This window comes from Callithrix jacchus, chromosome 4 (genome assembly GCF_049354715.1).
Source record: "Callithrix jacchus isolate 240 chromosome 4, calJac240_pri, whole genome shotgun sequence".
Lineage (NCBI taxonomy): Eukaryota > Metazoa > Chordata > Mammalia > Primates > Cebidae > Callithrix > Callithrix jacchus.
The window spans coordinates 117804913-117818042 of NC_133505.1; the positions used below are offsets into that span (position 1 = coordinate 117804913).

Below are 13130 nucleotides of genomic sequence, written 5' to 3' on the forward strand. Positions count from 1 at the left end.
GTTTCTAGAAAAAAGCAGGCAGGCTCAGAATACGGTCACCTCTGCCCAGGTACACTTTGGTCCAAGACTTTCATTGTTTAGCAAAGGCTCAAATACCACCCAATACCTATAACCTGGACCTTTGCTTCTATGTTCCTTGAAAAGTTAGGTAGAAAACTAAAGTACACTGAGTGTTCTCTTACAGATCCCACCTGCTTGCTTGACAAGACTAAGAATTTGGGGCAAATGCACAGCGAGGTGGAAACATGTGACTGGTCAGAGTCTGCAAAAGCCACCCAACTGCCACCAAGTACCCTATCTGAAAATGGTCCTTTCTGAAAGCATTTTCCAATAGAAAATGGAAGAAGCCAAATGCAGATAGGAACATGCTATCCAGCCGGGCACAAGACCTCCCAGCATGCCAGCTGTGTTGACTGAGCGAGGCTCCTTTGTGTGCTGACGTGCCTCGTGCAGCCTCCGCCCACCCAAAGACAAGCTAGCATGACCATACATTTCTCATGTCTCCATCCAAAAGGTAATTTAGAGGTTCCAAACAACTCCATCCAAAAGGTAATTTAGTATTATTCCAAGAAGTGCCATTATTGTGGAATCAGAATTGTGACAGGAAGGGCTGGGCACAGTGGCTCATACCTGTAATCCCAGCACTTTAGGAGGCTGAGGCAGGCGGATCACTTGAGGTTAGGAGTCAGGAGTTTGAGAACAGCCGGCCAACATGGTGAAATGCTGTTTATATTAAAAATACGAAAATTAGCTGGGCCTGGTACCAGGCGCAGGTAGTCCTAGCTACTCAGGAGGCTCAGGCAAGAGAATCACTTGAACCTGGGAGGTGGAATCATTTGAGCCTGAGAGGCAGAGGTTGCAGAAAGCTGAGATAGGACCACACTTACTCCAGCCTGGGCGACAGAGCGAGACGGCCTCAAAAAAAAAAAAAAAAAAAGAATGGTGACAGGATGATGAATATCACAGTATTTAAAAACCTTTTTCATTGTTGATGTTTTGGAGATTGGCCAAATACAACTTAAGGAAACTGATCTGGGCCAGGTGTGGTGGCTCACCGCTAAAATCCCAGCATTTTAGGAAACTAAGGCGGGAGGGTTGTTTGAGCGAGGGGGTCAAGACAAGCCTGCGCAACAGAGCGAGACCCTGTCTCTACAATTAAAGAAAAAATTTTTTTTGAGTCAGGGTCTAGCTCTGTCACCCAGGCTGGAGTGGAGTGGTGCTATATCGGCTCACTGCAATCTCCACCTCCCTGGTTCAAGCAATTCTCCTGCCTCAGCCTCCTGAGTAGCTGCATGCACCATCAAGCCTGGCTAATTTTTTTGTATTTTTAGTAGAAATGGGGTTTCACCATGTTGACCGGACTGGTCTTGAATTCCTGACCTCAGGCAATCTGCCCATCTCGGCTTCCCAACGTGCTGGGATTACAGGCTTGAGCCACCAAACCTGGTCAAAATTTTTTAAAAAATAAACTGGGCATCGTGGCATAAGCCTTTAGTCCTGGCTACTCAGGAGGCTGAGGTGCGGGGATCACTTGAGCCCGGGAGGTTGAGGCTTCAGTAAGCCATGATCATGCCACTGCACTCCTGGGTGACAGAGCAATAAGTCAATCTGACTAATAGCAGATTGTGTCTGTATCAGGCAAGTGTCAAGACTTTTTACATTGTGCCTCAGTTTCATATAATAAGATAAATATGCCAAACCACTTCAAGAAAAGTCGTATTTCACATAATCATAGCAATAATTAATTCCCCAAAGAATTTCTCACAGAACAAGTTGCAACATGATCAGTTAATCCTCCAGTCACTAGAGGATGGTGGTACTTCTTCCCTCAGAGAGAGGGAAGTATCTCCTCAGGGAGGAGACACTGGGTCGTTTGTTGAACACATCTACTGTCCAAAACCAGAAAGCTTTCTAGATTCATCAAATAAATGTATGCAGTCTGGAAATCAGAACATCCACATTCTAGCCCTAGGATGAACTTAGGTAAGCCACAGCTGCTCTGTGCCCTGCTTTCCACGTGTATAAAATAAAGCTACAGGGATAATTTCTATGGTCTCTTTTTAGATGGAAAGTTCCAAGCTGGGCGTGGTGGCTCAAACCTGTAATCCCAGCACTTTGGGAGGCCAAGGCGGGTGGATCATGAGGTCAAGAAATCGAGACCATCCTGGTCAACATGGTGAAACCCCATCTCTACTGAAAACACAAAAAATTAGCTGGGCATGGTGGCGTGTGCCTGTAATCCCAGCTACTCAGGAGGCTGAGGCAGGAGAATTGCCTGAACCCAGGAGGCGGAGGTTGCAGTGAGCCGAGATCGCACCATTGCACTCCAGCCTGGGTAACAAGAGCGAAACTCCGTCTCAACAACAACAAAAAAAAGAAAGTTCCATAACAGAAATAAATGATCTGAGAATTTAATTGATTTTGGTGCTTTCTTTCTTTTCTTTTTGGTTGTTGTTATTTGGTTTGTAGGCCAAACTAGAGCTATTTATCTTGAAAAATAGTGCATACTTTTCTGAGATGAGAGGCGTTTCTTCTCTGTGGTATTTTCCCACAGTGTAACCTTCCTTCTCTTTTCATCTGCCACTAGGAGGTGGGTCTCGCTGACTCTTCCTGGTCCATTAAGAAGAAATAGAAAGATCCCGCGTTTTCAGAGACTCTTTCTGGATCATTTCCCATGATCATAGGGCTTTGCAATCCATTTGGCAAAGGTGGTGGTGACAATGGGGTGTTTGGCAAAGTGGATGAGGTGGTTGACGAAGCAGCTGGGGTAAAGAAAAATGCTCTTGGCAAAACATCACGAAACAAGGGTGGAGTGTTCAAAATGGAGAACTTGCATCCTTTGCTGAGATGACTCCGAGAACAACTCTGTCTTTAAGGAGGTATTTATTTAACAGGAAACAAAGGAAAGGGTATCAACAGCAATAACTTCTCTGAGCACATAGCTGAAAAATAGTCTAATACTTTGATTGTAGCCATGTACTGAGACCTCTTTGAACAATGTAGAAGTTAAACTAGACGGGCAGGTATTTTGAAACCAGTCACTAAAATTAAAAATTACATTTAAAATTCTAAATTGTCATCAAATATTAGATAAGAACCTAAGCTTGCATTCCACAAACCCACCCCTCAAATCAGTGTAGGTCTGAATAAAGCCATGGGGCTAAGAGGTTATTTTTACTAAGTCAGCCCTACCCCACTTCCACCCCAAAAATATCTAAAGATGAATGCCTGAGGACCAGCATAACATCTAAATCAACCAAGTGTTAATCTTACTGTCAGTACTCTCAAATACTTGTTAAAATTCCTTTGATGGGCCAGGCGAGGTGGCTCATGCCAGTAATCCCAGCACTTTGGGAGGCCGAAGTGGGCGGATCACCTGAGGTCAGGAGATGGAGACCATCCTGACTCCATCTTTACTAAAAATAAAAAAAAATTAACCAGGCATGGTGGCAGGCACCTTTAGTTCCAGCTACTTGGGAAGTTGAGGCAGGACACTCACTTGAACCCACGAGGCGGAGGTTGCAGTGAGCCAAGATCTCGCCAGTACACTTCAGCCTGGGCGACAGAGCGAGACTGTGTTTCAAAAAAAAAAAAAAAGTTCCTTTGATGTTGGTGGTCATCGGATTTCATAGAAACTTCAGGAGCCAAGCTTTCATCACTTGGCCAGGTGCCTCTGTGTGTGTGTGTGTGTGTGTGTGTGTGTGTGTGTGTGTGTACTTTTTGTTTTTTTTTTTTTTGCTACCAGCGCTACCAGCTGTAACACTTTAATGACTCTTTGTGGAACACCAGGGACCATTGCTCATCAACCACTTGGGGTAGGAAGAGTGAAAGGAATGAGTGGTTTAGAGCTTAGGACAGGTCTCTGAAGGGAGGAAGGGTTAATAACATCACATTACTAAATCTCTGCAAACTAGAAACACTTCAGAGTAATTGGTGATGTCATTTTATTTACAAATGTGTCAAATCCTTAATGATCGTGTCACCTCAGACTAAAAAAGTTACTTAAAAAAGAGAAAGAAGGCCGGGTGCGGTGGCTCAAGCCTGTAATCCCAGCACTTTGGGAGGCCGAGGCGGGTGGATCACGACGAGGTCAGGAAATAGAGACCATCCTGGTCAACATGGTGAAACCCCGTCTCTACTAAAAATACAAAAAATTAGCTGGGCATGGTGGCGCGTGCCTGTAATCCCAGCTGCTCAGGAGGCTGAGGCAGGAGAATTGCCTGAACCCAGTAGGCGGAGGTTGCGATGAGCCGAGATCGCGCCATTGCACTCCAGCCTGGGTAACAAGAGCGAAACTCCGTCTCAAAAAAAAAAAGAGAAAGAAGGCGTGAAGTTTGTGTTTAGGGTGTTTTCTAGGTTATCCAAATAAGAAAGTCAGTTCTACCAGGTCTCAGAACTATGAAACTAATGTTACATATCATAAAGTCTTACAAATGAGTACTTATGGTAGGTTTTTTTATTTTTTTTGAGATGGAGTCTCGCTCTGTCACCCAGGCTGGAGTATAGTGGCACGATCTCAGCTCACTGCAACCTCCGCCTCCCAGGTTCAAGCGATTGTCCTGTCTCAGCCTCCCAAGAAGCTGGAACTACAGGTGCCCGCCACCACGCCCAGTTAATTTTTTGTATTTTTTTTGAGACGGAGTTTCGCTCTTGTTACCCAGGCTGGAGAGCAATGGCGCAATCTCGGCTCACCGCAACCTCCACCTCCTGGGTTCAGGCAATTCTCCTGCCTCAGCCTCCTGAGTAGCTGGGATTACAGGCACGCGCCACCATGCCCAGCTAATTTTTTGTATTTTTTCACCATGTTGACTAGGATGGTCTCGATCTCTTGACCTAATGATCCACCCGCTTAGGCCTCCCAAAGTGAAATTTTTGTATTTTTAGTAGAGACAGCATTTCACTGTGTTAGCCAGTATGGTCTCAATCTCCTGACCTTATGATCTGCCTGCCTTGGCCTCCCAAAGTGCTAGAATTATTGGCATGAGCCACCGCACCTGGCCATTCGTTATGCTAGTTTTTCTTCTCTTTTCCTATTTTTTAAAGAGAAAAGATATTCATCTCACCCAGTAGACAGCTAAGTTATAAAGTAAATAAAACTAGTGCTCTTTCCAACGCATTAGCAATGTTTCTGATTTATAGTTGACAAGTATTTGTCCTTTCCCTGTGCTGACATGTAAGAGTTGGACTGGGCTGGGCATGGTGGCTTTCGTCTGTAATCCCAGCACTATGGGAGGCTGAGGCAGATGAATCACTTAAGCCCAGGAGTTCCATAATAGCCCGGACAACATGGTGAAACCCTGTCTCTACGAAATATACAAAAATTAACCAAGCATGTTGGTGCACACCTATAGTCCCAGCTACTTGGGAGGCTAAAGTGGGAGGATCATCTGAGCCCAGCAAGGTCAAAGCTGCAGTGAGCCGAGACTGTCACTACACTGCAATCTAGGAAACAGAGTGAGACCATGTCCCCACCCCACCCCCCAAAAAAGGCTGGACTATCTTGTAGCACAAGTGAGCCTTAAGAGGCTGGTAGATAAAGAAGAGGAAGCAGTAGCTTTCACCCCGAAAAAGTCTTCATTGGCTTAGTAGCTTGGGCCCTAATTAAAACCATCCCACCTTTATACTTTATGTAGATTTGATACATGTATACATATTTTATACATGGATATGTGTATGTTTTCTTTTTCTTGAGACAGATAAGCAAGATACATAGATATAGATATCCAAACTTATCAACCTGAGGATATTGCTGAAGACATTTTTTAAAAGAAAATGTCTGTTAAGAAAATATAAATTTGTCCTCTGAGAGACATAATTATGAAAATGAAAACTCAGTCACTCCTCAAAAGAGTATTTAGAATTTAGGCTCTAGACATCAAAGCTTTTAGAGTGATTAGAGATGCTTTTGTCCATGTCATTTTATAAATGAGTCCCTGCAATCTAAGAAAAAGTGAAAGGACTTGCTAAAGGTCACACAGCTAGTTGGTGGTAGAACCAAGATTAGAAAACAGACCCCAATTCTAGCCTACATCCCCCATTACTTCATACATATACGCAAAAGTTTTTACCTATGCAGATCCTGAGAACCATAAGCATACTATTTAGAATCATGGTTGTATGCTGCACAAAGTTGTTTTGTTAAAAATCTTTTTTTGTTTTATTTTTGTTTTAGACAGTCTCACTGTGTTTCCCAGGCTATCTGCCTCGTGGATTCAAGCAATTCTCCTGTGTCAGCCTCCCAAGTAGCTGGGATTACAGGCATGAGCCACCAAGCCCAGCCTAAAAATCTTTACTGCAAGAATAAAGCTTCCATGATTATGGTTAAAAAACGGTTGTTTAACTATCTGGCATTAATTCTTTAATAGAGTGGTCTGTTATCTAATATTATATCTAAGTGGCTTTGTTGATGTCCCTGGAAGCAACTGCCCATATCATTATAAATTATATGTATCTATCTCTTTTGAGATAAGTAAAACATAATCTTACAAAAGAGTAAACATTTTATTATTTGTACATGAATCAGTTTGCTCTGAGGATACATCAGCATCTGGCTAACTCATAAAAGCAGCCAGAGTGATAGGAGAATGTTTGTGGTCATTTCCATTTGCTGCCACATCCCTTACATTATCTATTTGCTAAGCACTGAGAGGCCTAGAATGGACATGTCGAACTGTCAGGAGGAACATGTGGGACACTGGCACCTGCAATAGGTTTTTTTTAAAGCAGAGAATGCAGAGTGGCCGCAGACTCCACTTCAGAGCCAGGGTGTGTGGAGGTCTCCGGGGAAGAGCTCTCTGCACAACAGGTTTCCTGGGGGCCAGAGGGTCAGAAAAAAAAAAGACAGCCAGGAGTGCTACCAACCAGCCTCAGCTAGAACACTGTCCAAACAGGTCCCAAACATGGCCTGGTCCCAGTGTTCGGGGGATGGACAGTGTCACAAGGGAACCACCTGAAGGGTGGGCAAAGGCCCCCGTGGAGGAGCCACATACTCTTCCTCTCTCAGCAGCCGCAGCAGGATGTTTTTTTTATTCTTGGGCCAGCTGTAGATGTGAGTGTTCTGAAGCCAGGTGGGCACGTGCTCCTATGGGAGACAGAATGACAGGAGCAAAGGTCATTAGAGAAAAACCTGGATTCCAGATCCCAGGCTCAATTCCCAAACATTTCTGGCTTTCCCTACATGGGCGTTTCCTACCAAACTGTCCTGGGAGTTGTACTGTTTTGCTTGTGGAAAGGTTTAGCATGTGAAATGTTCTTGGCTTCAGGAACAAGCTGCATATCTCATTATAAAAACCACATGTGCACAGCATTTTCTGTCAGTCTCCCAGGCTACCTACCCTTTGCATTTCAACGTGCTTTTCACCACCCTCACATAAAAGGGATAGGACAGAGGTCACACAGAGTGATGTGAATTCCCCTGTGACTTCAGAAGAAGTATGCCAGAGCCATAGGCTTAAATCAATTCATTACCCTTTCACTCCAGTCCCTGATCTGGCCTGCAGTAGAAGGAGTCCGTTAGACCTCAGTTATCAGGCACAGGCAGAAACTGTTAACCAGGGATCTTGGGGGTGCAGTGTCAGACTGCCCTCATGGAGTGGATGTTCTGGTGGGGAGAGGCAGGTAATAAGTAAAATGGATAGTGTGTTCAACAGTGATGCATGCTGTGGAGAAGGATTAAACAAGAAAGGGGACAGGGAGTGCTGGGGCAGGTGTGACAGATTTGCAGTTTTCAATAGGGTGCTTAGGAGAGGCCTCACTGAGAAAATGAGCAAAGACCTAAAAGAGTAGAAAAAGCAGGCTCTGGGTCCAGGCAGGTGGAAGAGCCAGCATGAAGGCCCTGTGGTGGGAGTGTGTTGAGCCTGTTCACAAGCAACAGGGCCACTATGAATAGAGCAGAGTGAGTACATGCAGAGGTCTGGAAGTAGAAGGGGCTGTATTGGATAGTGCCCTGTAGGCCACAGTAAGGCCTTTGCTTTTGAGTCTAACTCTTAGGGACTATAGCGTGGGACTCCCTTAGGGACTGTAGGATGTGCTTAGAAGCAGCACCTGCTTCATCTCAGGCATCAAGCTGGGTACTGAGGATGCCCAAATGAAAAGGATACAGGACTGCCTTGAGGACTTCAAATCTTAGGATGTCAAAGATTTTGCCTTCAAATCTTAGGAAGGCAAAATGTCAAGAAATGATTTTCTAGTCAATGGTATACCAAGGGGGCAGGTGGTAACAGCCTCTGCTGAGCTCAGGCAGTACAGGCATTGTCTGAAGGAGATTTAAAAATAATAACAAAACCAGTGAAAACTTGGTTTTTTATGCCACCATGCTCCAATAATTCTAAACAATTATTCCCAGTACCCTCAACCCAAACACATGCCATTGATCCAAGGTACTAGAACTAAGCACTCTTAAGAAAGGGACAATGAAATATATTCGCATGGAGGTAAAGAGGTGTCGGGGCCTGGGCATGGTGGCTCATGCCTCTAATCCCAACACTTGGGAGGCCAAAGCAAGTGGACCACCAGAGGTCCCAAGTAGCTGGGACCAGCCTGGCCAACATGGTGAAATCCCGTCTCTACTAAATATACAAACATTAGCCAGGCCTGGTAGCGGTGCCTGTGACCCCAGCTACTTGGGAGGCTGAGGCAGGAGAATTGCTTGAATCCGGGAGGTGGAGGTTGCAGTGAGCTGAGATTGTACCATTGCACTCCAGCCTGGGAGAGAGAGCGAGACTCTGTCTCATAAAACAACAACAACAACAACAAAAAAACACTTTAGGAGGCTGAGGCAGGTTCATCACAAGGTCAAGAGATCAAGACCATTCTGGCCATAATGGTGAAACCCTGTCTTTATTAAAAATACACAACTTAGCTGGGCATGGTGGCATGTGCCTATGGTCCCAGTTACTTGGGAGGTTAAGGCAAGAGTATCGCTTGAACCCAGGAGGCGGAGGTTGCAGTGAGCTGAGATCACGCCACTACACTCCAGCCTGGGTGACAGAGCAAGACTCTGTTTCAAAAAAAAAAAAAAGAAGAAGTGTCAGGGGAGGCTAGAGATTGGATATAAGGATAAGTAAGAGTTCACTAGGCAGGCAAGTTAGGGAAGGGCACTGCAAGCAGATGAAACAGAATAGGCAAAGGCAAAGAAACCCAAAAGAACACAGCATGTGCGAGGGCATGCTGAAGTGGTCCAGGGTGACCAGAGCACACAGCATCTACAGAGGGTGAAAAGAGAGAAAACCATGCAAGGGGACACAGTCCTCTTCTGAGAGGCCTCATAGCTCATGCTAAGAAAGGTGGATATGATCTTGTAGTCAATGGGAAAAAAGCATACAATTTTTAAGCTGCCAAGAAACAGATCGGGCCTACATTTTGGATGTTCCTTTTTGATGGCAGAGCCGAGGATGGCTAGCACAAGGTCAAAGTGGAGACGAGCAGACCAGTAAGGAGACTCATCAGTAAGTGAGAGCAGTGAGACCCTGGGCAAGGGTGACACAGGGAGGATGGAAAGGTGTGCTGTTGTACAGGTTGTGCACCATACAGCCTGAGGTGTCCCAGTCACATAAACTGGAGCCTCCCTCATCCAGGGCAAAGGTTTCAGTGCAGTCCTGACATCTGAGGATCCCTCCAGGGTGAAATGGGGCCTGAGCTCAGGGTGCTGTGGTCTCATTCTCAAGATGTTTACTCCACCACTGCCTTCCCTTTGCCAAGCCTGGGATGTGGCCTCAGGTGGTTTTACCCCATTCTTCAAACTTGCTGGCAGACCCTTCTGGTGTGAAAAGCCTCTTATGAATCACAGCAAAGTTCACTCAGGTAACTGTGTAGATTTAATTCCTGTAATCGTTGGCTATGAGAACTGAACCAAGTACAATGAAATACCTCCCTGGAACAGCCAGCAAAAACTGTACACATCTTGACTTTTATATACAAGAGATAAGAAGTATCACATGAACCTTCTCTTTTGAGTTAAAACAGAAACTCCCTCTTTGTGTGCAATGGTTCTTTGAACAATTAGGGCAGCAGTGATACTATCAGATAGCTTTAAAACCTTTCTGATTCATGCAGCCGAACTGAGTGGTACAACTTGTTGATCTTTCTGGTAACATTGTTTTCTCTGAGGATTGATAAAGAATAGGCTGGGCGCGGTGGTTCAAGCCTGTAATCCCAGCACTTTGGGAGGCTGAGGTGGGTGGATCACGAGGTCAAGAGATCGAGACCATCCTGGTCAACATGGTGAAACCCCATCTCTACTAAAAATACAAAAAATTAGCTGGGCATGGTGGCGCGTGCCTGTAATCCAAGCTACTCAGGAGACTGAGGCAGGAGAATTGCCTGAACCCAGGAGGCGGAGGTTGAGATGAGCCGAGATCGCGCCATTGCACTCCAGCCTGGGTAACAAGAGCGAAACTCCATCTCAAAAAGAAAAAAAAAAAAAAAAAAAAAGAATTGACGTAGTGGCTCATGCCTGTGATCCCAGCACTTTGGGAGGCTGAGAGGGGCAGATCACTGGAGGTCAAGAGTTCTAGACCAGCCTGGCCAACATGGTGAAACCCCATCTCTACTAAAAATACAAAAATTAGCCAGGCAAGGTGGTGGGTGCCTATAAACTCAGCTACTTGGGAGGCTGAAGCAGAAGAATCACTTGAACCAAGGAGTCAGAGGTTGCCGTGAGCTGAGGTCATGCCACAGCACTCCAGGCTGGGCAACACAGTGAGACTCCATCTAATTAAAAAAAAAAAAAAAAATACTCCAAGTGCGGTGGCTCATGCCTGTAATCCCAGCACTTTGGGAGGCCAAGGTGGGTGGATCACAAGGTCGGGAGATCAAGACCATCCTGGCTAAACATGGTAAAACCCCATCTCTACTAAAAATACAAAAATTAGCTGGGCTAGTGCCATGCGCCTATAGTCCCAGCTACTTGGGAGGCTGAGGCAGGAGAATCGCTTGAACCAGGGAGGCGGAGGTTGCAGTGAGCCGAGATGGTGCCACTGAACTCCAGCCTGGGTGACAGAGTAAGACTCTGTTTAAAAGAAAAAAAAGAATGGACAAGGTTTTCCACTTAAAATCCCAGATGGCAAAGCAAACCAAAGATTAAATTCTGAGGCTTTTGTTTCTTTGTTTACCTTCTTAGCATTTGGGAAGAGCACAGGGATGAATCTGAAATTCATGCTTCCTTGTTTTATGAACTCAATCTGCATCTGAAACCAAATAAATTTGAAGGTTTAATTTTAGGAATGAGGATGAGGAGTTAATGGTCCCCATAATGATGCAAGTCCACATGGTATTTTTATTCTGATTTCCATATCTGAGTGCCACACACTTATAATTTTAAGCCCCCCTAATTACACATCTATTCCATTCACTCATTTATCAGTCATGTATTAGAGGCCTATTAGAAGTCACATTCTATGTAAGACTTTGGGTGTCAGGATTAGGATACCTTCAGGGTGTGCTGAAACTGGCTTGCAGAAGCTCACAAAAGCTGGCTATGTGCATCTCTTCCTAATTCTGTGTTCAGACTTCACACTGATAGCTTGAAATTGGCAATGGTGAGAGTATTTATACCATGGAAATAGGTAAGTGCTACAAATCAGGAGAGCCAGCTTAGCAGAACACACTGTTACAGTCCCTATCTTCACAAGGCCAGCAGTCTAGGGAGCAGGCAGAAAGGTAAATTACCAACCGGAGTGCAGGCTGAAAAGTGTGAACAATTGCTCCAGAAGCCCAGAATGGGGGCCATCCATTCCACATCAGAGACTGGAAGGACAGTTACACAAGAGGGGTCATTTGGGCACTGAAAGAAAAGATTTTGCTCAAGTAGGGAAAACAGAGGCAAGGAGAAGGACCTTCTCAGTAGAGGCAACAGCATGAGCAAATGTCTGGAGGTATGAAAGTGTGCTGATGTGGTTGGAACCAGCTATTAATGCACTGTGGCCAGAGCACACGATGGGCTTGGCAGAGAGGGGAAGTCAATTGTGAAGAGCTCTGTCTGCCAGGATTTAGGTTCCTCACACCAGTTCCAATATGGTCTGATACTGCAGAAGCCCAAGAAGATTTAACTACCAAGAGCTCTCTCAAAAATCAGAATTTTCAATAGGACGGGTGTTAGAGTCTTCCAAATCCTGTGACCAGCACAAAGCTTTCAGTTATCTGATGAGAAGGAAATGAGGAGTTATGTGTTCCCAATCATTTCATCTTCCAATTGATTTTTATAACTGAGAAGTTTTCATTGTGCATGGAAATAAAAACAGAACAGAGAAGCAAGTGACAGTGGTGATGGCTGGTTACTGAAATCACCATAGAAACCCCTCATAAACACACTCTCACATATACTCACACACAAATGATCGTACAACACAAACAAATCCTCCACAAGGTGTTTTCTCAGAACCACCTCTGAGAAAGCTCTGCCTGAGACCCCTCTGGGCAACAGAAAACCCTGGAGCAGTAAGAACTTGGCCATGACAGAGGGAGTGCAGAGGTACTGACGAGTGACTGCATCTCATAACATATATTTTAAAATGACCCAAGTTCCGTGCAGCTAGAAGCACCAGCCACACCAGCACGGAGTAGACATGAAAGGTAGGGGCAGGGTGCACAAGTTACAAGTGAAGCACTGAGTTTTGTCTGACTTGTAGGACTCCATATACTGTGAAGCTTGGCTTGTACACTAGGCTGCCCAGGCTGTGGAGGGGGCAGTCAGCAGCAGAACATTTTTAATTTTCTCTCCTCCTTCCAGATACTGGCATTCTGTGAACTAGTTCACTCTGTGATGCAGTTACTCATCAGTACCTCTGCACTCCCTCTGTCATGACCAAGTTCTTATTGTTCCAGGGTTTTCTATTGCCCAGAGGGGTCCAGGAAGTCAGCCAGGCATGCAGGAAGGCAATTCTGTATCTGGCCTCTTTGACCCCTTCTGTGATGAGGAAGGGCCCAAGACACTGTGGCCCAAGAAAGCAAGTTTGGAGACAGTCTGGTTCCAGTTGGTACAGTCAGACAAGCTCTGAGGCCGAGCTGTGTATTACTGCCTGGCTATGCCACACACCCACAGAGCTAGACAGGTTTCCTTAGGAACTGGCTGAGGCCTCGAGCCCTTCCCACGCACGAGCTGTCAGCTCCCAGGACTGGCAGGTTCCTAGAGA

General features: G+C 45.4%; 1 protein-coding gene across 5 annotated transcripts in view; it reads right to left on the reverse strand.

Annotated features, from left to right (window-relative positions):
- Window positions 1-2866: 2866 nt before the first annotated feature.
- The window catches only part of TRAF3IP2 (TRAF3 interacting protein 2), a 50107-nt gene continuing 39843 nt past the window's right edge, over window positions 2867-13130 (reverse strand). For all 5 annotated transcript variants that reach the window (XM_008994917.5, XM_008994915.5, XM_078369963.1 and 2 more), the window contains 2 exons: window positions 11112-11186; window positions 2867-7081 (listed from right to left, as the gene is read on the reverse strand). In XM_008994917.5, the coding sequence (XP_008993165.4) occupies window positions 6935-7081; window positions 11112-11186 (222 nt within the window). In that variant the 3' untranslated portion in view covers window positions 2867-6934. The remainder of the gene's footprint in view (window positions 7082-11111; window positions 11187-13130) is intronic.